This window comes from Hyalella azteca, unplaced genomic scaffold, assembly GCF_000764305.2.
Source record: "Hyalella azteca isolate HAZT.00-mixed unplaced genomic scaffold, Hazt_2.0.2 contig9209, whole genome shotgun sequence".
In the NCBI taxonomy this organism is placed as follows: domain Eukaryota; kingdom Metazoa; phylum Arthropoda; class Malacostraca; order Amphipoda; family Hyalellidae; genus Hyalella; species Hyalella azteca.
This window is the reverse complement of record NW_025939286.1, coordinates 44490-64292: the sequence shown is the minus strand read 5'-3', so window position 1 is coordinate 64292 and position 19803 is coordinate 44490. Positions and strand designations below refer to the sequence as shown.

Genomic DNA, 19803 nt, shown 5'->3' with positions numbered 1-19803 from the left:
TACTGGCCGATGTTGTTGATTGTTGTATTGCACTTCATCAAGGATCAAAGTAGAAGGGTGCACTATAGACCCTGATTGTTTTATTTAGGGTCTCCTGCATTATTGCGTTTCCCAACCGATATTTTTCAGAATTTATTGCAATAGCCATTCTTTTTTTCAAAAGTTTTTTGAGAAGCTAAATGAAACCAGAATAGATATCACATATAATATGTTGGCTTGGGACCAATTGTATCATGTTTATGGGACCAATCCATGTTCCAGCCCATGAATAAGTTTCTTTTTCTATTACATCTGCCGATTGGCTTCAATATCAGAAAACTATCATCTGATTTATCTGCTGCCCAAAGTTTATAACTAAATCTCACGGGCTAGCCACGTATATGTCGTAGTATAATGTGGCCATGTCGACCACAGATGACTTTCTTCTCTGTCTATAGTCATTGTTTTCACATTTGGCGATTACTGTTGCTGCAATGACTATTCTCGACAGGCGAGCATAATTGCTAGTGGCTGCGTCATCTGAGTTATCTGAATCTCAGTATGTTTCGTTTGTTGCTGCTTCTGTGAAAGGTTCAGTTGCAAATATTTGATCTTCATGTTATTCTTCTCTTGAAATCTCAATTATTTCATGTGATGATCTGCCAAAATACAACTAGAAAAAAGTGACTCGGATGAAAAATCATATAGTGTTCTACGTACCTACTTCCAAATATATCAACTTTTGGGATATATATACTCCTAACAGCTCTAAAGATAATAGTTCCCTAATAAATAACAGAAAAACAGTAGATCTAAGATCTAAATAAATAATTTCTAAATACAAACAAGTTTTTGAAATACAATGCGTAACTATATCACAAAGTAATCTACTGGGAAAATGATATGACTGGAATGCTTACACTACTGCCGAGTGGTTCCATTTGGAACCAGACAAAATATTTCATGATCCAAATGACTTTAGAAATATTATATCACGTAATACCATATACAGAATTAAAAGTACTCTCTTTATCGATAAAATTCTGCATCTAACTTATAAATAATATATTCTTAGAACAAACTACTTGCCTTTCTCTGCAATGATGTCAAGCCCTTCTGTCTGACACCCGGTACTTACAATCTTTAAATGTTAACTGAGCAGGGAGTAGTCGGCGCAGCTGAACCAAACGTTGCCAGAACACGTCCAAGATGTGTATCAAACCTACACATCCACTAGTATATTGATTTGACCATACAATTTTATTATGAATCCATTTTTTCTCTGGTTCCAAATGGAACCGCTCGGCATTAATGGGCTAAACATTCTCATGTGAATTCTTATTTTAAAAATTTCACTTTCAATAAATTTCAAATCCATGTATGATTGATGATATGCTATTTCATTATGTACTAAATAATGTATCCTTCCCTGCAGATGTATAAGTGTTCAGTTAAAGAGTTCCAAAATGTTTACTCTATTTTATGGATTGTACAAGTATTTATTCAAGAAGGATGAGTTCTATGTTCTTATTCTTGGCCTGGATAATGCAGGAAAGACTGTGAGTTTAGGCAATTATTTTGAACTATTTTAAAATGACATGGTAACTCCAGCCTCATGCTGAAGCCTTAGATAAAATCCATTTCGGCCTCAAGCTAAAATCCAATTAACTCAAAGGATTATATTTTCATTATAAAACCAAATTTACAGAAAGTTTGGATATAGGTACATCTTTCTTGTTGATAGAAAAAATAGAAGATATTGTCAATATTTCATCTAGAGGTTCACAGCGGCCATCATTTTTTCATGTATTCTTCCATCAGTTCTTTTCATAAGGGTACATGAGCTAGTTGTGATATTGATTTTGTATTGAGAAATCTGTCAATGTGAAGAAAATTTTTATTATTTGTTGAAATGACTTTATTCTTGAAATTGTAGAAACCATTTTCACCTTTTTGCTCAAAGGTAAATATTTCATTTCAGACATACCTGGAAGCAGCCAAAACTCAGCTAGTGCGTGGTTACAAAGGTCTTCCAGCCAACAAGATAACCAGCACAGTTGGCCAGAATGTTGGAGCCATTACATATGGTGGTGTCAAACTTAATTTCTGGGACTTGGGAGGACAAGAAGAACTACAATCTCTCTGGGAGAAGGTGTGTAATGACGTAGTGCAGTTTTCTTTGAGATCTAAGTCTGAACTAGTGCACGATTTGTGCATATATATTTTCATTTCATTTATATTGATGATTGTCCTACAGAGTACCTACCAGGGTTGGCAATTTTTAAATCAAAATGATTAAATCATGTGATTAAATCACTTGTTTTTTTATAAAAAAATCATGATTTTTTTTATTTCAATTTTTTTTATTTTTTGATTTTTTCATATAGGTATTTCAATATATTGAGTGGCAGTCTTTAATTTATATTGAGGTATTGTTATTTGTGGTTTAGTATAAATGTACTATGAATGACAAATTGGTATATAAACTTGTTGCTTTTAGTGTGTATTAGGTTCCAATAAATTGAATGTTTTTGGTACGGAGGCATCATGTGCAATACATTGTACGTAGCTAGCAGCATAGCTAAATCTTATAAGGCTATAAGTAGTCTTTAACTAGTTGACTATTTGTTATATATTGATTACAATATACAATTTAAATGTGTTACCTAGCTTATACAGGGTGGGGCAGAACTGATTGAACAGTTTTGAGGCGAAATAAAAGAGTAATGCAAGTACATAAAGAAGATAGTTTATTTTCCTCAAGATTAGCATAACATACCATTTAAAATGCTTAGGTATGTTTTGAAAACAATATCAGGAAGATGGTGTTTGTTAGCTGCATCACACTGTTGGAGTCATTCTCGGAAGTTTTTCTACTGCACGTTCACACATATGGCGAGGTATGGCCATAACCTCTGCTGCAATAATCCGTTCCTTAGCTGTGGTAGGGTGTGAGGGCAACTTCTGAACACCCTTTTTTTTAGATGTCCCCAAAGAAAGAAATCGCAAATGCTCAAATCAGGTGACCTTGCAGGCCACTGTAAATCACCCCTCAGAGTCTGGGAACATGCGTTTCAAAACATTGAGTGACATTCGGGCTGTGTGAGCTGTAGCCCCTTCCTGCTGGAACCACACATCTCCCAATGCTTCATTTTCAACAATGTTTCGGTCTTGCCAAGTCATCATGGGCTGCAAAAAATTTTGCAACATTGCAGCATAGCGATCGGAATTCACTGTTACGGTTACTCCCTCATCTGAGAACGACTCCAACAGTGTGTTGCAGCTAACGGCCCCCATCTTCCAGATATTGTTTTCAAAACATAAGTATTCTAAATGGTATCTATGTTATGCTGACCTCTACAAAAATGAAGTTTCTTCTTTATGTACCTCCATTACTCTCTCATTTTACCTCAAAACTGCTCAATTGGTTCTGCCCCACCCTGTATATTGAGAATTTGAGATTGTATTGACCTTTTAGGCAATTAGAAAGATTTTCCACCCTAATATGAGTATTCTAATTGAAATATTTAAATTCAATCTTTAAATATGTGAATTTAAAATTAGAAAAAAAAACAATTATAAGACTATATATAAAATGATTAAATGCAGTGAATGGATATAAAATATTTGAATTGTGCACATGTTTATTTCAAACAGTGTTAGATTTTCTCATAACTTGAGCCTCATTTCAAGACATATGAGGTTTGTTTGGTTATCATTCAGTTTATGTTTAGTACTGGTTTATTATTCTGAATTAAATGGGAACAGTGCCGTCAGTCAATCAGTCACTACTAGTTGGTGTGTATAGAGGGTAGAATCTGGTAGATTTGTAGGACATAAAACTAGTAGACCTATTGATAGTGCTGTGCACTGTGCTATCAGCTACCTATGTGACTCTTCAATGTTTAGAAGATCTGCATTCCTGAAGTGTTTTTGTATATTGAAGCCAGTTAAATGGTCAATATTTAGCCCATTACCTTGCTCCATACAAACTTTACAAAGCTAATGAATAGACTTATCAATAATTGTTTACCCAAAAATCCCTAAGTGGTAAACACCACCTTGGCCTGTTGGCCATTATTGGAGGCAATAAGTGCCCATTTTAGCCATCCATTATGATCCATATACTGTTATTGTTAGTAGGCTAATTGCAACATAAAAAATAACACTTCAGAAAGACAAAAAAACTGAAAAAATCAAAAAAATCGTGAAAAAATAAAAAAAATCGTTGATTTTTTATTTTTTGGATTTTTTTAAAAAAATCAAAAAAATCGCCACCCTGTTAATGAGTTATACATTTTATCTCTCTAGCTCACCAAAATTATTAAATTGTGAAAACTACATAAGTATTTTAAACAACAGCTTATATTGATGACATGAAATGTCCTATATGTATTCTATTGCAAATATGGACATTATTAAAACTTATATCATGTGCAGCACTCAGACAAAAATTATGCTTGCAGTACTATGCTGAGTGCCATGCTGTCATATATGTTGTGGATTCTGCTGATAGAGAAAGAATGGATGAATCCAAGGAAGTTTTTGGTGAGTTTCATACTATTTTCTGGTTTTAATCATGAGTGAGCTTTTTCACGCACCTTTTGACATTTAAACTGGAAAAATGTGTGTGAATATATAAGTATATATAATTGGAACTTGCTCCTTTGAATCCTGTGTCCAGTTGTTATCAGGAACTAAAATGATTTCATTTCGCCAGTGAGGCCAGCTTCTGCAGGTTTTCTTTGATTTTTTTTTCTTAAGATTCTAGAGTTGCAGATCCTCTCGTGACGTGTGATGGCAAGAATTGCATCACATGTCGCTATTTATTTTCACAATTTATTTTCCAAGTGCAGAACTCCTACGGTTATTAGTATTTTTTCTTGCTATAGAGTATTTTTCAGTGGTATTTTTTCCATTTATTATCTAAATATTGTCACAGCAGCAGGGGTATGTGAAATATTTTGAACTTGAGCTGTCAAATACTCTCATTTATTATCTTCAACACTTGTACTACTAATTAAAAATTCATGCTTTCCTTAATTTTAATTAGGATGATGCTATAATGAACTAGTGGTAAAAATTACCTTTTTTTAGATCGTATGATTTGTTCAAGTAACTTGGAAGGCGTGCCGCTGCTGGTGCTAGCAAACAAACAAGACATTCCAGAATGCATGGGCGTCCGTGAGGTGCGTCCTGTCTTCAACCAGTCTGCGGAGCTGATAGGTCGGAGAGACTGCATGGTAATGCCGGTGTCTGCGCTAACTGGGTCAGTGTGTTGATTTTTTCAAACCATAATTTTTATGTATAGCATAAAATGCCGTATGTGTAACATTAACGTGTAAAAGACTGATTTCACTCATCAAAAGGTTGAACATTGTGTTCCAATTGTTGCATTTGTGTAATAAGTTCTGATCCGAGTCCTCGAATCAAACTCTTGGTGTAGAGGCATTTTTTTCATTGTTCCAAGTACATCATAATAGATTCTGCATAGTATTATCTGATGCTCGTTGAAATACATTACATTTTTATTTGCTACTATTAATTGAATAATTCGAAATGTTATCTACAGAGCTGGTGTGGATGAAGGAATATCATGGCTCATTGACAGCATAAAAAGAAATAGTGAAATTCGGCCACCACATGGCACGGACGATACTTAGCTGCTTCAAAGGAATAGAAAATTTTCCTCATACTTTTGGGTCCGGGCACCGCAGCATAGCAGCTAAATCACGTGAAAGCAAAAGGTTTCATCTCTGCTTGTGCATCAAAGTTTATATCTTATGACTCATGAGATAGTTTCGATATGTGAAGTATATTTTATCGAAATAATCATTATTTATACCTCAAGCTAGCTTCCAAATATTCCTGGAAAGAATCTTCTTCGAATTGGAACAGGGAAATAAAATTCCTATTTTAAATTGAATCAAAGGAATCGTTAACTAAAATCCGTTTGTATTTCTTAACATACTCTTTTTAAAAGATGTGAAGAACTTTCCCTCACGATCAAGACGCAAATGCGCTCTTCAGTAGCGATGCACCGGTGATTAATGGCCTGAGCCCCAGATTAATAACGGATGAAAAACTCTTTTGTTGCATATTGAATCTTCGCTCTGTTATTCCTTCCAATCGACGTCGTTAAATTTAATTAGTCCAATATTTCAAATCAATTTTTTTTTGTGATTAGAGGAGCTATTAGCCTGGCTACTAGGCCATGCTCATCTGTAAAACATTTTAACCTTCAGAATTTGCGATCTATGTGATGCCGTTATCATGTATCATTATGATTTGGTAGTCATTTATAGTAAGTCAATCGCGAAGATTGTGTAGTAATTTTGTTATTCTAGGTACTCCAAGTTCTCGAAGTTACATATTAGTTGCTCTTGTTGAAGCCATTTATCTCTGAAAATAATGAAGTACCAGTAATGCTGCTCATGAAATTTATTTATATTGAATAGTTGAAGCTGCTTTGTGTTCAATTGTTGCTTCCTTTCTGTTGTGTGTGTTTTGATAAGTTTTCTATCTGATAGTGAGACAAAGTACAAAGTTTTGTCTGGAATGAAACCCGTGTCAAACATGGAATATTAATGAAATTTTGCGAAAATTTTCCCGCGAATTAAATGTCTTCCTTTTCTTTCGGGTGATAGCAAACTTGTAATCATTTACATTTGCTAGGTTGTTCTCACATTGACGGAGAAATTCATTATTTGCTACATCAAATTTTATATTTTTATGCCTTGTTTATTTTCTGGTGAAATCTGCTCAGCATAGATATTCAAATATTCATTTACACACAGCTAATCACACGAATTGATTACAGCTCCACAGAATTTCCACCAAGAGATCTTGTGAAATTTTTCATAGGTATTGTTTGCCTTTAGCTGTTCGGTTGTGGATTGATACATTCATGTCTGTTGAACGACCAGTAGTATTTTCAGCATTACTTAAGTATTGAACTTGTTATATAGACGTCATTTATCATGTGATCTTGGTGGTTCAACACGAAAAAGTAATTGCATTCAATGTATAATTTATAAAATCTCTATTTTCAACTTTATTTTGATAAATTTGCCATGTTCTACTGTGTATTATAGGTGTTGCATAGTTTTGTACCACAATAAATGTAATTTTATATATGTTCTGTGTAACATTTGTATCCTAATATGCTAGATATGTTGGTCTGGCTCTTGGGTATCTAATTTTTCAGCTCGCTAATCAAATCTAAATCACCTAAGCTCTGAAAGTTTTCCTTGCAGTAGACCTGTTCAAATTTGAATTGAATTCACTTGCACTAGATCTTCATGCTCACGAGAGCATTAAATAAGTTCAAGTAAGAGAAATTCATCAATATTGTTCTAATGATAGCTTATTAGGCCACTTATTCCTTGAGTGCCCCTCCCCCGAATTGCCACGTAACTAATGTTAGTGTCTTGCTCTATTTTTAGATTTTTCAGGGCTAGCTCACCATTATTTAACTGCTACAATTATTGCCCTTGTTACTTAATGTTGTTTCTTGAGCTTCGCAAGAGGTGGGTGACGTGTAAAGCCAAGGAGGGTGGCCAGGAGGGCAGCCTCCTCCATTGGACTGTCCGCCAGTAAAGAGACGCCTAGGATCTTGGGAAAAGAGGGACAGGCAAAAAAAAGCTGGATGCACTGGAGGGGATTTCCGTACAGAAGGATGGTGGCATTAAGTGGCTGGGCCAGGGCCTAGCTTAAAAGGCGTAGGGAAAGATGCCTCTCCAAAAGCGTTCGGGGAAATGAGAGCAGCCATGACCCTATCGATCTTCGCGGTTCAGTAACTTGGGTGGAGATCTTTCTGCAAGGAGTGCTCTTCGCCCACCGCATGAGCCGGCGGACATCGTTCGTTGGTAGGGCTGCAACAAGGTAGTAGGCCTGCAACAACACATCTTGACCTGTAGTTGGCCTTCAAAGGTCTGTCTCCGAGGAACGCTGTGACGAAAGGTAGGATTGGAACGTTGGAGGGCGCCTTGCATAATCGCGCTGCGATTATGAAAGATCTATATGTTCGGACAAGGGAAGGACGCATGTCTCAGTATTGAAGCATCCGGTTGTTGACATCTGGGTCGAGCTCTGAATTATTTATGGGTTTGCAATGACGGAGCGAGGGGCGATGAGGGACAGTCCTGCGTACTTGAAGATTATACGAGTGATAGCCTGTTTCTTTCGATGGTCCTTTCTAGAGAAACCCAGTTGGACCTAGTGTAGTTTAGTGGGTGTTCCGTATAACTTACAAGTTTTTCTCCCTATGGGTATGATAGCGTTAAAGATTAGGGTGGAACAATACATGCGTCATTGATGGGTGTCATGGGTAAAAAGCCAAACACAGGACTTTTCATTTTTTTACTCGCATACTGGTTTGACAGTAAAAGGAGGAGGTTTGGTTCTGCGATTGCTATTCCAGGGAGGACACGAAGACGGTGAGATCATCAGCGTATAAAGCAATGTCGGGTACTGGGACTGGGATGTCGGAGATGAAGTAGTTGAAAAGTGGAGGGGGAAATAACCCATCGCTGGGGAAATTCTGAAAGAGCTTTCAGAATTTTCCTTCGTAGTCCATTAATCTCTCAGTTATCATGTTGCTGGCCAATTAAAATTTTCTTTAAAGCGAAAATACCGAAAATTCACTTGATGACTCCAATTTTGACTTGGTTTTGCTCATTGTCTACTACGCCGGCGAGCTAGGCTTGGATTTGGGGCGTGGTGACTCTGAGAAAAAGAATTTCAGGGTCAGGCCTTTGCAACGGCCATCAGCCACGCATCGCATTTTCATTTGTTAGTAAGAAGAAGAAGAAAGGGCGACCAACCCAGGTGGAAGCAACATTATAATAGCGGTTTCAGCGTTTATTAGGCCGTAGGCCTGTCGCCGATTCTTAACATCGCAGAACATTCACAGCTTTTTGCGGTCTCGAACTCGCAACGCACTGCAACAATTCTGCTGTGCTTAACCGCCCGGCCTCCTCGCCGATTCTGACCAGAAACTGGCGCACAGAGCTGGGATCGAACCCGCGCCTCTCTGCTCCAATCCTGATACTCTGAACTTTAACCACTGGGCCACCCTGCCCATTAAAGAGAAGAGGCTAGAAGAGGTGTGAAAGTTTTTGTTAAGGGTGAGATGTAATCAAGGGGAAGAGAGGTTCAAGGGGAAATTCATTGGTTTATTATTGCTATTGTCAATTATTGCACTGTGTATTTGATAATTATATTAGCTATAGGGCCTCTTAGGCCCTGAGTGACTATTTGCGATATTATTATGGTTTGGTTATTTTAATTTTATTATTATTATTGCTTTTTTCTTACACCCTCCCAGCCTCCACTCTGGCCAACCTCCTCCTCTCCCTCACCCTCCAAGCACTCTCCAAAAATCGCTTTCCACTCTCAATCATAGCAGCAGTTACCCCCGTTGACATTCCCACAATCATTGCAATCCATTCATCTCCTGTTCGCTCATACATCACACCATCACCCTCATTCCTCTCATCCAGTATCACTCTCATCATTTCCAGTCTCTCCCGCTCATATGCATCACACTCCATCATCAGATGTTTCACAGTTTCCCTCTCACCTCTGTCACACATAAAGCAAATATCTTCTCTTCTATCATTCCACCTGTATGTCCGTGCATTCACACTAAACGCATTTGCTCTCACACAGAACATTAAGTCTCCACCTCTACTTCCATCAAATATACCTTGGCATTTCTTTCATCATGTACAATCTCAGGCTGTCCTTTCTTTCCATTCCTTGCTTCCATACTCTTAGACCACACAATTTCACTATCTTTTCTATTACTTTCTTCTATTCTTTGACATCCCATTCAATACCTGTTGCACCATGTACTGTTATTATCCATTCCTCTCTTGGTCTATTATTCCCAGGGCGATGTTCTCTTTTCGATCTATATAAAAGTTCAAAATTAAATTTTCAATTCGGAAATCCGTAGGTTCCACTAAAGAATTTATACATTTACATGTACCATCACGGTCAAACTAAATTAGAAAATTCATTCGTCGTTTGCTTTACCGCAATAATTAGTAGATATGTTTTGAACTGTTTTGAATGAAAACAACAATGGCAACATTTTCTTAGTGCGGAGAGGACGACGTAGGGTTGGTTGTGCCGTGTTTTCTTTGATTTAGGCTCCACACAAAAAGTAAGTTCTTATCAAAACATAATTAGTACCTATTCTCCTAAGCTGTAGTATTGTTTTGTTTATATTTTATGTGTTCTTATCTGTGCACATGTCGTATTGAGGAGTAAGGAGTTGGTGAGCAACTAAGACCAAAATGTCTAAGTCTCACTAAGAATACCTTCGCGTTGGCAGCAAACGCACGAACAGGCCGATAATTTAACGTAGGCTACTACATAATTTCCCTATCACAGAATGTGTTGAATTTTTGTAGAGTATGGTTTATTTTTTTGGGCTTTTCAAAGTCAGGCCGAGTAAAATTAAGGAAACTTAATGAACTGTTACGAGTTACGATCGACTATATTCATATTATTCTATCGTGCATTATACCTATATTTAAAACTCAAATGACAAATGCAGAAATTCAGAGAAGAATTTCTCTTCAAATATTTCTGTGTAAAGATACTACCTAGGACATGATAAATGCCAAAAAGTGGAAATTTACGTGTCCTCCAAATGTAAATGAAAGTTAGCCTAGACATTTTTTATATTGAGCTTGTGAGTTGTGAGGCGTGAGCACTGAACAGTTCAATAGATATTGAAAATATGAATTAGCCTAGGCCTACCTATGCATCTGATCTCTTTAACAACTTAACAAGATAGTAAAATTGTCAGAATTTGGTAAGCTTTCAATAATGTGGAATGTGGAATATACCTACGTACTATCTAGGGTAAATGCGGTGCCTATATTCCGACACATTAAGGATGTAGCAAAAAATGAATGGCTATAAAAAAAATCACCGTATGTGCAACTCAAGTTCTGTTTGCTTTACGTCACTCTCAAAACACTGCACTATGTGCCATCAACAATGAAATGTCACAAACTGTGGCCATATTTATTTAAAAACCTTTTGAATGCAAACTTACCAAATCCATATATTCTGATGCTGTGTGTCACTAAATTAGGCATTTTGTGAGACTAATTCTGGCCGTGCTTTAAACTCTACTAATTCGTAATTCCAACCCTCTTATGTTTGAATTCCAATTGCTGTGTGAGCTGTATTAGAATACGACACAGCTCAGAATTAGAACCAGGATGGAATTCTAATATTGACGGTTCATATATTATTCCCGATACACCTACACCAGTTTTCCGATACAACATTATTTGAGGCAAAAAAATGAACTTCTTATAGGCTTAAAACACGTATGTGTATGCTAAGTTTCTTTAAGGTAATTCACTGGAAATGTTGCGTGCTAGCAAGGCTGCAGGCGCAGCTTTCACTCAACAATTAAAATTATACAAAGTATTAGTTCATTAAAGATTTGTCTCTTAATATGACTGCAAAGAAGTAAACTTAATAAAGTAATTACAGCTACCGTGACTACGCTGTCAAGCAGACTTTTCGATGATGCATACACTAAACACGCAATTCATGGGAGCGAGAGTGCGAGACTACATAGAACAACAAAACAAGGCGCCCAGCATGCAACTGCAAAAACAAATGACGATTGTGGCAGCGGCAGCACGGATCATAACGTTAATATAGTCAATGCAAGAGAATGATTAATTATGATATTTCTGATGGAGATTTGAAATATTTTTGGAAGCCTAAAACTATAACAAATTATTTCATTACTTTGACATGGTTGATTTCAAAATAAATATTTTAATGCGAATTCATGAAAAATGTTTAAAATAAATTGAATAATGTTCATTTATTTCTATAGGTGGGAGTAATTCGAGTAAACAACTATGAATCAATTTATTATCCTTTAAATAAGAATCTTTGCATTGAAACTTCTGGAAGATGTGTCCACCGCAATATTTGTACAGTGGTATCAAGAGTCAAAGCTGTCAACCGATCGTTGGATGGCCGCAAATATGTCGCATCGTTCTACCTATTACAGTCAATAGAACATAAATAAACTCTGTTCATCAAAAGGACAAAAAGCTTATGTATCAAACATACGTGGTAGTACAATAAATTTTGAGATCTCCAGTCGTGAGACTTAAATTCATACTCATAGGTGATCTTGTATTTCTGCACTGTGTTCAATTAAGCAATTTGTAAAATCATAAATTTCGAATAGGTACCAACTTTTTCAATTTAATTCTGAATGAGTCGTGTCTGTTGAATTCTTATAGGGATCATTAATTTTAGCATCGTATTTCTGAAAATCAAGAATTGCATTTCTTTTAAATTAAAAACATTATTTTACATCAAAAACAATTTTTTTCTTACAGCTTCTTCGATAATTGATGATCTCACTCATATAACTTAATATTTTAAATATAATGATTTTGTCATTTTGATGACTAAACTTTCTTTGGTTCATTAAAATAAAATGATTACCTACTGCTTATAAACAACCAACGTTTCCTAAAAGACACAAGACGTTCGAAAACTCGCCATGGGAGACAAAATCATTCAGGATTTGAAGTGAAGTTATAAAAACAAATTTGACATTATAGGGCGAAAACATGAAAAAATTTCGTATTTAGAAGCGTACCAATTGGTGTTTAAATTTTGAAACAATTTTCCATCATTTAAATGTCACTGTGAAATGTGGATCAAATCTATTTATTATGAAATAGAACTTTACAAGACCAAAACAAGGTGTCTGACACCGTCTTGTCTAATGTCAACAGTCAACACAATGTTGCCACACGCTGTGAAAGATTAGCAGTTTATCCCATCATTCCGTGTGGATTCAAGAACTTTGTTGGTATTGCTGAAATCGTGAGAATTTTCTGCGAAAGTTTATGTAATTTTTATTTTCTATTTTGGAACATATTCATTACAAAATTTGTCGATACGGATAAACGACTAGTGATGTATTGGAGAGAAGAGTCGCCGACTTTTTATCGGTTTTCGAACCACACGCAAGCGAGTTAGAGGAAGTGCAGCTGTCCGGATGTCCGCAGTTTCTGACAAGCTCAGTGTAAGAGTATGAGTAATTGAGTATCAATTGTCACTTTGATGGAAGGTGTATGGTGGTAAATTTTTCAATACATTTTCTTTTGTTAACATGATAATATATTACCTATACAGAATTCCATACTGATTAGAACACTATTGAATGTTGAACACTACTTAATTAGGCATTTAATTAAAAGCTATTAAGCTTTTAATTAAGAAAATTTCAATTTTTGCACACAGCTTGGAAGAAGCTGTGTGTGTAATTCCAAGCTGTGTTGGAATTAGTTTTTGTGTCTAAAACCGTCTCTTAACTTGATCATGTATTAATTTATTTAGGTACCACTTGAAATCAGCAAGTACAAGTATATATTCAGACTTATTTAAAAGTCTCAAACCATAATATTCTTTCTACACAAACAGTTTATCACCATTTGGTAGAGCAAGGTCTACTATCAACTTTGACACATTTTTCGATGTTCTCACTGGGTGACATACACTGTCTCTCTTTGGATCTTGACATTTTCCTGCCAGACAGCCCAGACCTAGTGTTTTGGCAATAGTATGACGTCAGTCACGTCATTATTTCAACCATCAACGAATGCGTGGAACTAAGACAAAGTTTAATATAAAGAAAAAGTTGAGAGGTGTCTGAATTACCCATGATGTTGGAATATACCGTGTTTACCCTACCTTTTAAGCCACAACTTAAACTTTTCCACCACTTTTAAAACCATGTTATATTTCTGCTAAATCATAAATAAATGATCTACCTCATGACCATGGTCAGGAACAGGATTGGAATTTTCCTACTTGTTTCTAAAACTGGTGGCTCCAACTGGATAAATTTTCAATACATTTGGAATCACGTGGCAGCATGGCCTGATCTTGCACTTTTGTTAACAATTAAATAGAAGTTAATTCATCTGGTGGAAATTGCACAGTTCTGGAAATGGCAGGAAAGCTCTAGTTGCGGCCCTAATGGCAGAAATTTTCATGCTTGGTCAGGAAGATGTGCCAGGTAGACAGGAATTTATAGTGCAGTTGTATCAATCTGCGCCATGCGCTTTGATATGCCGGATTGCCAGTAAAGAATGCGCCGTGTGCCATGCTCCAAAAGTTGTTTAAAGATGAATGCGCTGCAAGGCCATCACACGCGAAAGAATATCTGCATTGAGTTGACTAGATTTCTAATATGTTAACACAGGTTCTAAGATTTGGCGCGGATATGCAAATTTCTTCATTATTCATAGATCATAATTCAATTAGACATGAATTACAAAACTGAAGCATAGAAGGCAAGATGTGCTATCGGAGTATTGGTGCCTTCTAATGAGACTAGTTGTGGCAAATAGTACAAACCCGTATGTCAATGTAGGGAATACATTACGTTCCCAACTTCCCCCGGGCTGGTGAAATGGATGTATTGTTATTAAGCATTACCTCCTGGTAATACTTAATAACAATACGTGTAAGAGGACTATACAAATTAAGTTAACAGGGCATTATTACAGAGCATAATTAGGCTAGGTGATACGAAATATTCAAGAAAAGATTGATTTCTTAAGGCAAGAGTCCCTTAAGCAGTTTGACAGCATGGTGTAAGCGTGGATTCGATAGTTTTATCAGATATTGTTGGTCCAGGTTGAGAGCCTTTTGCAGTAACTTCTAACTGATACAGTTTGGTAATGGGGCTAATAACTTTTCTGGAGCCTGTAATTGATTCTACAGAATGAACAAGGTTATCGTTGCCAGGAATCAAAGAAATTACTTGTATCTGTGCGGACTCTTGCACAGCAATGGCCGAGAGTTGGGCCAACACCTGCACGAAAGAAAAGAGTTTAATTGTCTTGAGCCAACTGTGCCAACAATGTCTTGAGCACAGTCATTATGTGCGGGGAAAATTCCCCAAAAACATACGTCATTCTGAGTGGGGCCTTATGACTGTAATTTGTAAATAAATGTGCAGGATTGGGCTGAGTTTAAAGTAATGTGAGGCAGGGTGAGAGTTTTCCTATTTATTATAGTAATATTGTTGCTCCTAAGTGACAAATTTTTGGCAAATTTCTGGTCACCTCTTGAAAGGTAGTAGATACGTCTCATACCTGTGGTAAAGTAAGGGCTATAAAAGTGGGTGTTGAAAAAGTCAACTCAACAATTGAGAGCATTTTGGTTTTCTTCATGTGTTTTGCTTGACCAATTTTTTGGAATGGACCTCTTGGCAGATACTAACTTTAGTTTTCCCTTTCATTCCTTTCATTTTACGTCAATCTCAAGCCTTTGACACCTTTGACATGCCCATGGCTGTGTAGCAAAGCACAGTGCTTGGCCATGATGTATACCTTTCGTCACAGCTCATGCCACTGCCCTGGTCAATAGAAAACACAATACTGATCATAAGTAGGATTCATTGAGTGTGATTCCAGACTGTTATGTGGGGCCTTCAAGATTATGATATTGACATATTTTCAAGCTATCTCATGATCTAGATCTTGAATTTCTTTCAATGCTTATTTGCAGGCTAGATTGAAATTTTTTAACTTGTTAACATTAATCTTGTGACTGCAAGGTGACCTATATAAAATTTGTGAATTTTGCAGCCTAATCATGCACTTTCCCTGACACTTTGATACAATATGGAATGAATTATTATATTTTAAATTTAAAATATGTTACCATTTCATAACATGCCTTTTTCCCTTCCTGTTTTATAATATCTTGCTATTCTCTCACTATGAGTAAAATTATAGGTCCAATTTATATCCTTACTATCTACATGATTATACATACATATGATACATAGGTTGATCCTTGTTGTGTAGCCAAACAACCCCTATGTATTTAGGGCACCAGGCAATAAGCACCCACAGAGCAATGCTCTGTTAAGTACATACAATAATTTGTTCTCTTCAATGAAAATTTTGTTTTAAAGGCATAAAATTGATAAATTCAGTGCATGGGAGCTCAAAGAGAAGAACTCTCTAATTGGTGGCTCTTGTTCAACAGCTCTGCAATGGACAAGTCACTTACTACCAAGTCTCCTTTGGGCTCTAAGGAAATAATTAAAAGAAAACTCTTTGCAAGAAAACCTTATCTTGGAGTATCCTTGTCTAATGCACTGCATGCAGTGAAGACAGGAAAACTGAGTATTAGTCAGGCTGCTCATCAATATGGCATTCCCAAGTCTACCCTCAGATCTCGCCTTGCATCTAACACTTCGATGGTTCCATCACATGGTGGAACAGCTCCTGCTCTTTCTGCTGATGTGGAGAAAGATTTAGTAGATTGGCTTCATGCTAGAGACAGAATGGGTGCTCGTGTTGGATGGCATGAGCTTGCTTTGGCTGTGGAAAAACTATTGGAAATTAGTCCTGCCACTTGTACATCTTCTCTTCCTTCCAAGTCTTTGCATTCAAGTCTCCCATCAAGTGGTTGGCTTGTGAGATTCAAGAGAAGGCATCCTAGTGCTCCTATGTTGAAAACAAAAAAGGAGGATTGGTATCCCCCTAACAAGTTTACTGATGAAGTATTTCTGGAATGGATAAGACAACTGCAAAGCCACATTATTTTCAAAGCCGACATATCTGTCTGTGACTTATTTACATTTGAAAAGGCTAATCTCATACCGTAAAATGGGGTAACTTAGACCGGCGGGGTAACTTAGACCACTTTTCATTTTTTTAACAAAAACCCCCACAACTCAAAAACTATTTGACTTTATTTTACCAAAAAATATAATTGATTTTACCACCCGGTCTAAGTTACCCCAAGAGCTGGGGTAACAAAGACCATCACTTTTTTTGAAATTACATAAAGACTATGAGAGGCAGGAGCCAGCAATTTATGGTGAGTGGAGCTAGAGTATAGACCTGTATTTTGCATGTTTCAATTCAGGTGTAATTTAGCTAGTAAAAAAATGGCATCATTTATATAAAAAAAAGTGGTCTAAGTTACCCCATTTTACGGTATACACCATTGGCTTGCTGACATTTTCTCTTGAATCCTCCAGAGTGTCAGTTTCTTGGGAAAACAACAAGAGCGGTTTTGCGCAACTGTTACTATGCTTTGATGCAACTGGTAAAATAATGAAACCAACCCTTTTGATTAATCAAGAACAATTACTGGTATGGCAAGAATTGTCTACACAAGATAAATCTGTTTTTGATGTGCTAGTACATGAGGAGTTTTTCAATTCTGATGTGCTGTGTGTAATGATAGAAAAAATTGTTGCTTTAAAAAGTAATTCTGAGATCTGTCTGCTGCTGTTGGACAAGTCACTGGCAGTTGCTGATCCAACCGCCATGAAATTAGCTCAGAAAAGCAATGTTGTCTTGCACTGTTTTCCCTACCATTCACTGAAGAAACAACCTCGGTATTATGGACCACTTGCTAAAGTTAAGCAGATTGTTGATGGTAAAATAATTGATGGTCTTTCTGCATCAGAGAAATTTTGTCTAATATCAAATTCATGGCAACAACTGAATACAGAAAGCTGTGCATCTGATAGCTTCAACTCTTGTGGCTTGCTGCCTTTGAATGTTGAATATATACAGGCACTGGAAGTTAGTTCGGGAAACTCAAACAAGTCCTTGAATGCAACAGAATTGGAAAGATCTGTCTCATCTGACTTGATCAAAGGCATGGAAATTGCTTTGAATGTGATAGAAACTCGGTGCTTGGAACCACAGTATTTGCCTGTGTATGAAAATTTTTTGATGCAGAATTCATCTCCAAAGAATGATCCAATGTTTAATGTTTGGAAGGAACTGAAGTGTGAAATTTCTTTGTACAAAAACAAAAGCATTAATGAGCAAGCACTTGGTTCATCAACTGCCAAAATCGCCACTGATAAATCAGGAGACTGTTTGATCAATGAGCAAGGACCCATTGATGATGTGCATGCAACTAAGCCTGAACTTGCAGCTCCCAAACATTGTGAGGCTGAGGAACCTGAAAATTTAGAGAGCAATCGTGAACCTTACTCAGCACTATTGCGGGATTCAGTTCCTATAAGTGATCGATATAAACGCGAGTTCAATTTCGATACCATGCCGGGATTGAATCTAGAACAACATGCCCTGGAAATAATGGGGCAATACCAAGCCATGACAGGCTCAGTTGATCTTCAACAACTTGTTATTGATGCAGACACAGATTTTGAAACTGATCTTGCTAATTAATTCTTATCAGCTACTGTAAAGTATGCGGAGAAAAGGCCAAGTTGCTTGTAAGTGTTTATTACATCAAAGATTTGTATATGTTAATTTTTTATTTGATAAGTTAGTTGTGTAATTTGTGCTAATAACAGTTGCTCCCTCAGATTCGAGATGGTGCAGGTTACCCCTGATGTCGCGTGGAGCATCCTGCGCAAGAATCACGCATTTCTCATGAAGCGTGATCACTGCAAGCCTTTCTCTAAGGTGAATATTGGGTTTTTTACATCCTTGACATCCTCGTGTTCATTACATTGTTTAATATTAACAACAGTTTGAAAAGAGGGTATGCAATTGCGATTTACACTATTTTGTCATGTTTCTCGTGAATGATTTATTTTCTTGTACAGGTCCTTATTGAATATTTTTTCTTTCAGGAACGCTACAATCTCAAGAACATCCACAGCAAGAAATACAACGGCTTCATTCCCAAATCTGTAATTGATGTTGCTAGCACCAAGGGCAACCGCGGTATTGTCATCTCACACCGCAAGAAGGGGCATCAGGTACCGTAGCTATTTAAGAACACCTACGACCTATGAAAAAAGTTGCGCATGTATCTTAAACCAAAGTGCCAAATGTGTCTTCAACGAGTTTGACAGTTGTGGATGAAGGTAGTACTTGATTGTGAATGAAATTTAAATATCGTTAATTTAATGTTTATATCAATATTCAATTGAAACAATTTGCGGAGTTGTCAACGTTGAAATTTACCATGAATAAATTTTTCAAGACATGAATGAACCTGGCAAATTTGTAATTTTCAATTTGTTGCGAACACAGCAACTAATTCGTTGCGAATACAATGGCCCATCTGTATACTTAGTAAATGGTGAATAATAACAGCTCTGTGATCAATTCATATTCAGTAACTGGTGCTTTCAGTGTGTATTCTACTGTATAACATTCAAACGTTTCTCTGCATCTACAATCGGCAAATATCTATGAATAGTCGTTTCCCAGTTCCGTCCCGCCCTGAACTACTGCCGCGAGTCAATTCGCACCAGCGACCGCCACATCTTCCGTCACATCAGGATCCTGACCCGCGGCCTTAAATGTCGACAGGATTTGGAAATGGTGGGTTGGAAAATTGTTATTTTGGTCTAGGTTAAAGTTAAATTTTGATGCATGCATAACTCAGCAAGTTTATGGTAGTGGAAAACTTACAAATTGTTCGCCAATAATTTGTCTAATGAGTCGATCATTTTCTGACTATAAAATGAAATGAAACTAGTACGACGATGAGGTATGAAATGAATATAACATGTCTATAATTCATTGAATACCCGATGTCAAGCGCAGAATGGGATTATATTTTAACATCCATATACCTCATCAGACTGCTCTGGCGCGCGCTTCGACGCTCCTGAGGGCCCAGCAAAGAATTGCCAACAGGAAGCCAATGCTGTACAAGCTGAAGGCTAAGAAAGTGAAGAAGGCCAAGAAAGAAAAGAAGGCGTCCAAGAAAGCTGCTGCTGCTGTAGCCGCCGCCACCAAGTAATTCCTCAATAAACCGAGGTTGTCAGTCTATTTGTATTTTTGA

At 36.8% G+C, this 19803-nt stretch overlaps 3 protein-coding genes across 3 annotated transcripts; all 3 read left to right on the top strand.

Annotated features, from left to right (window-relative positions):
• Positions 1–1378: 1378 nt before the first annotated feature.
• Positions 1379–7116, top strand: LOC108680656 (ADP-ribosylation factor-related protein 1-like). Its single transcript, XM_018169536.2, has 5 exons — positions 1379–1538; positions 1961–2131; positions 4446–4527; positions 5077–5248; positions 5552–7116. The coding sequence occupies exons 1-5, from the start codon at positions 1446–1448 to the stop codon at positions 5640–5642; spliced, it is 609 nt and encodes a 202-aa protein (XP_018025025.1). The 5' UTR covers positions 1379–1445; the 3' UTR covers positions 5643–7116.
• Positions 7117–10064: 2948 nt separating this feature from the next.
• Positions 10065–19788, top strand: LOC108680655 (60S ribosomal protein L28). The gene is made up of 5 exons (XM_018169535.2): positions 10065–10150; positions 18368–18467; positions 18638–18766; positions 19224–19337; positions 19600–19788. The coding sequence occupies exons 2-5, from the start codon at positions 18375–18377 to the stop codon at positions 19759–19761; spliced, it is 498 nt and encodes a 165-aa protein (XP_018025024.1). The 5' UTR covers positions 10065–10150; positions 18368–18374; the 3' UTR covers positions 19762–19788.
• Positions 15325–18356, top strand: LOC108680654. The gene is made up of 2 exons (XM_018169534.2): positions 15325–16670; positions 17014–18356. The coding sequence occupies exons 1-2, from the start codon at positions 16004–16006 to the stop codon at positions 18225–18227; spliced, it is 1881 nt and encodes a 626-aa protein (XP_018025023.1). The 5' UTR covers positions 15325–16003; the 3' UTR covers positions 18228–18356.
• Positions 19789–19803: the final 15 nt, after the last annotated feature.

Excerpts from the sequence above, each read along its gene's own strand:
- LOC108680656 (XM_018169536.2), top strand. The coding sequence starts at position 1,446 with ATGTTTACTCTATTTTATGGATTGTACAAGTATTTATTCAAGAAGGAT. Across the intron at positions 1,539-1,960 it reads TGGATAATGCAGGAAAGACT|ACATACCTGGAAGCAGCCAA; the intron begins GTGAGTTTAGGC and ends ATTTCATTTCAG. Across the intron at positions 2,132-4,445 it reads TACAATCTCTCTGGGAGAAG|TACTATGCTGAGTGCCATGC; the intron begins GTGTGTAATGAC and ends TTATGCTTGCAG.
- LOC108680654 (XM_018169534.2), top strand. The coding sequence starts at position 16,004 with ATGGGAGCTCAAAGAGAAGAACTCTCTAATTGGTGGCTCTTGTTCAAC. Across the intron at positions 16,671-17,013 it reads ATTTGAAAAGGCTAATCTCA|TATACACCATTGGCTTGCTG; the intron begins TACCGTAAAATG and ends CCCATTTTACGG.
- LOC108680655 (XM_018169535.2), top strand. The coding sequence starts at position 18,375 with ATGGTGCAGGTTACCCCTGATGTCGCGTGGAGCATCCTGCGCAAGAAT. Across the intron at positions 18,468-18,637 it reads ACTGCAAGCCTTTCTCTAAG|GAACGCTACAATCTCAAGAA; the intron begins GTGAATATTGGG and ends TTTTTCTTTCAG. Across the intron at positions 18,767-19,223 it reads ACCGCAAGAAGGGGCATCAG|TTCCGTCCCGCCCTGAACTA; the intron begins GTACCGTAGCTA and ends GTCGTTTCCCAG.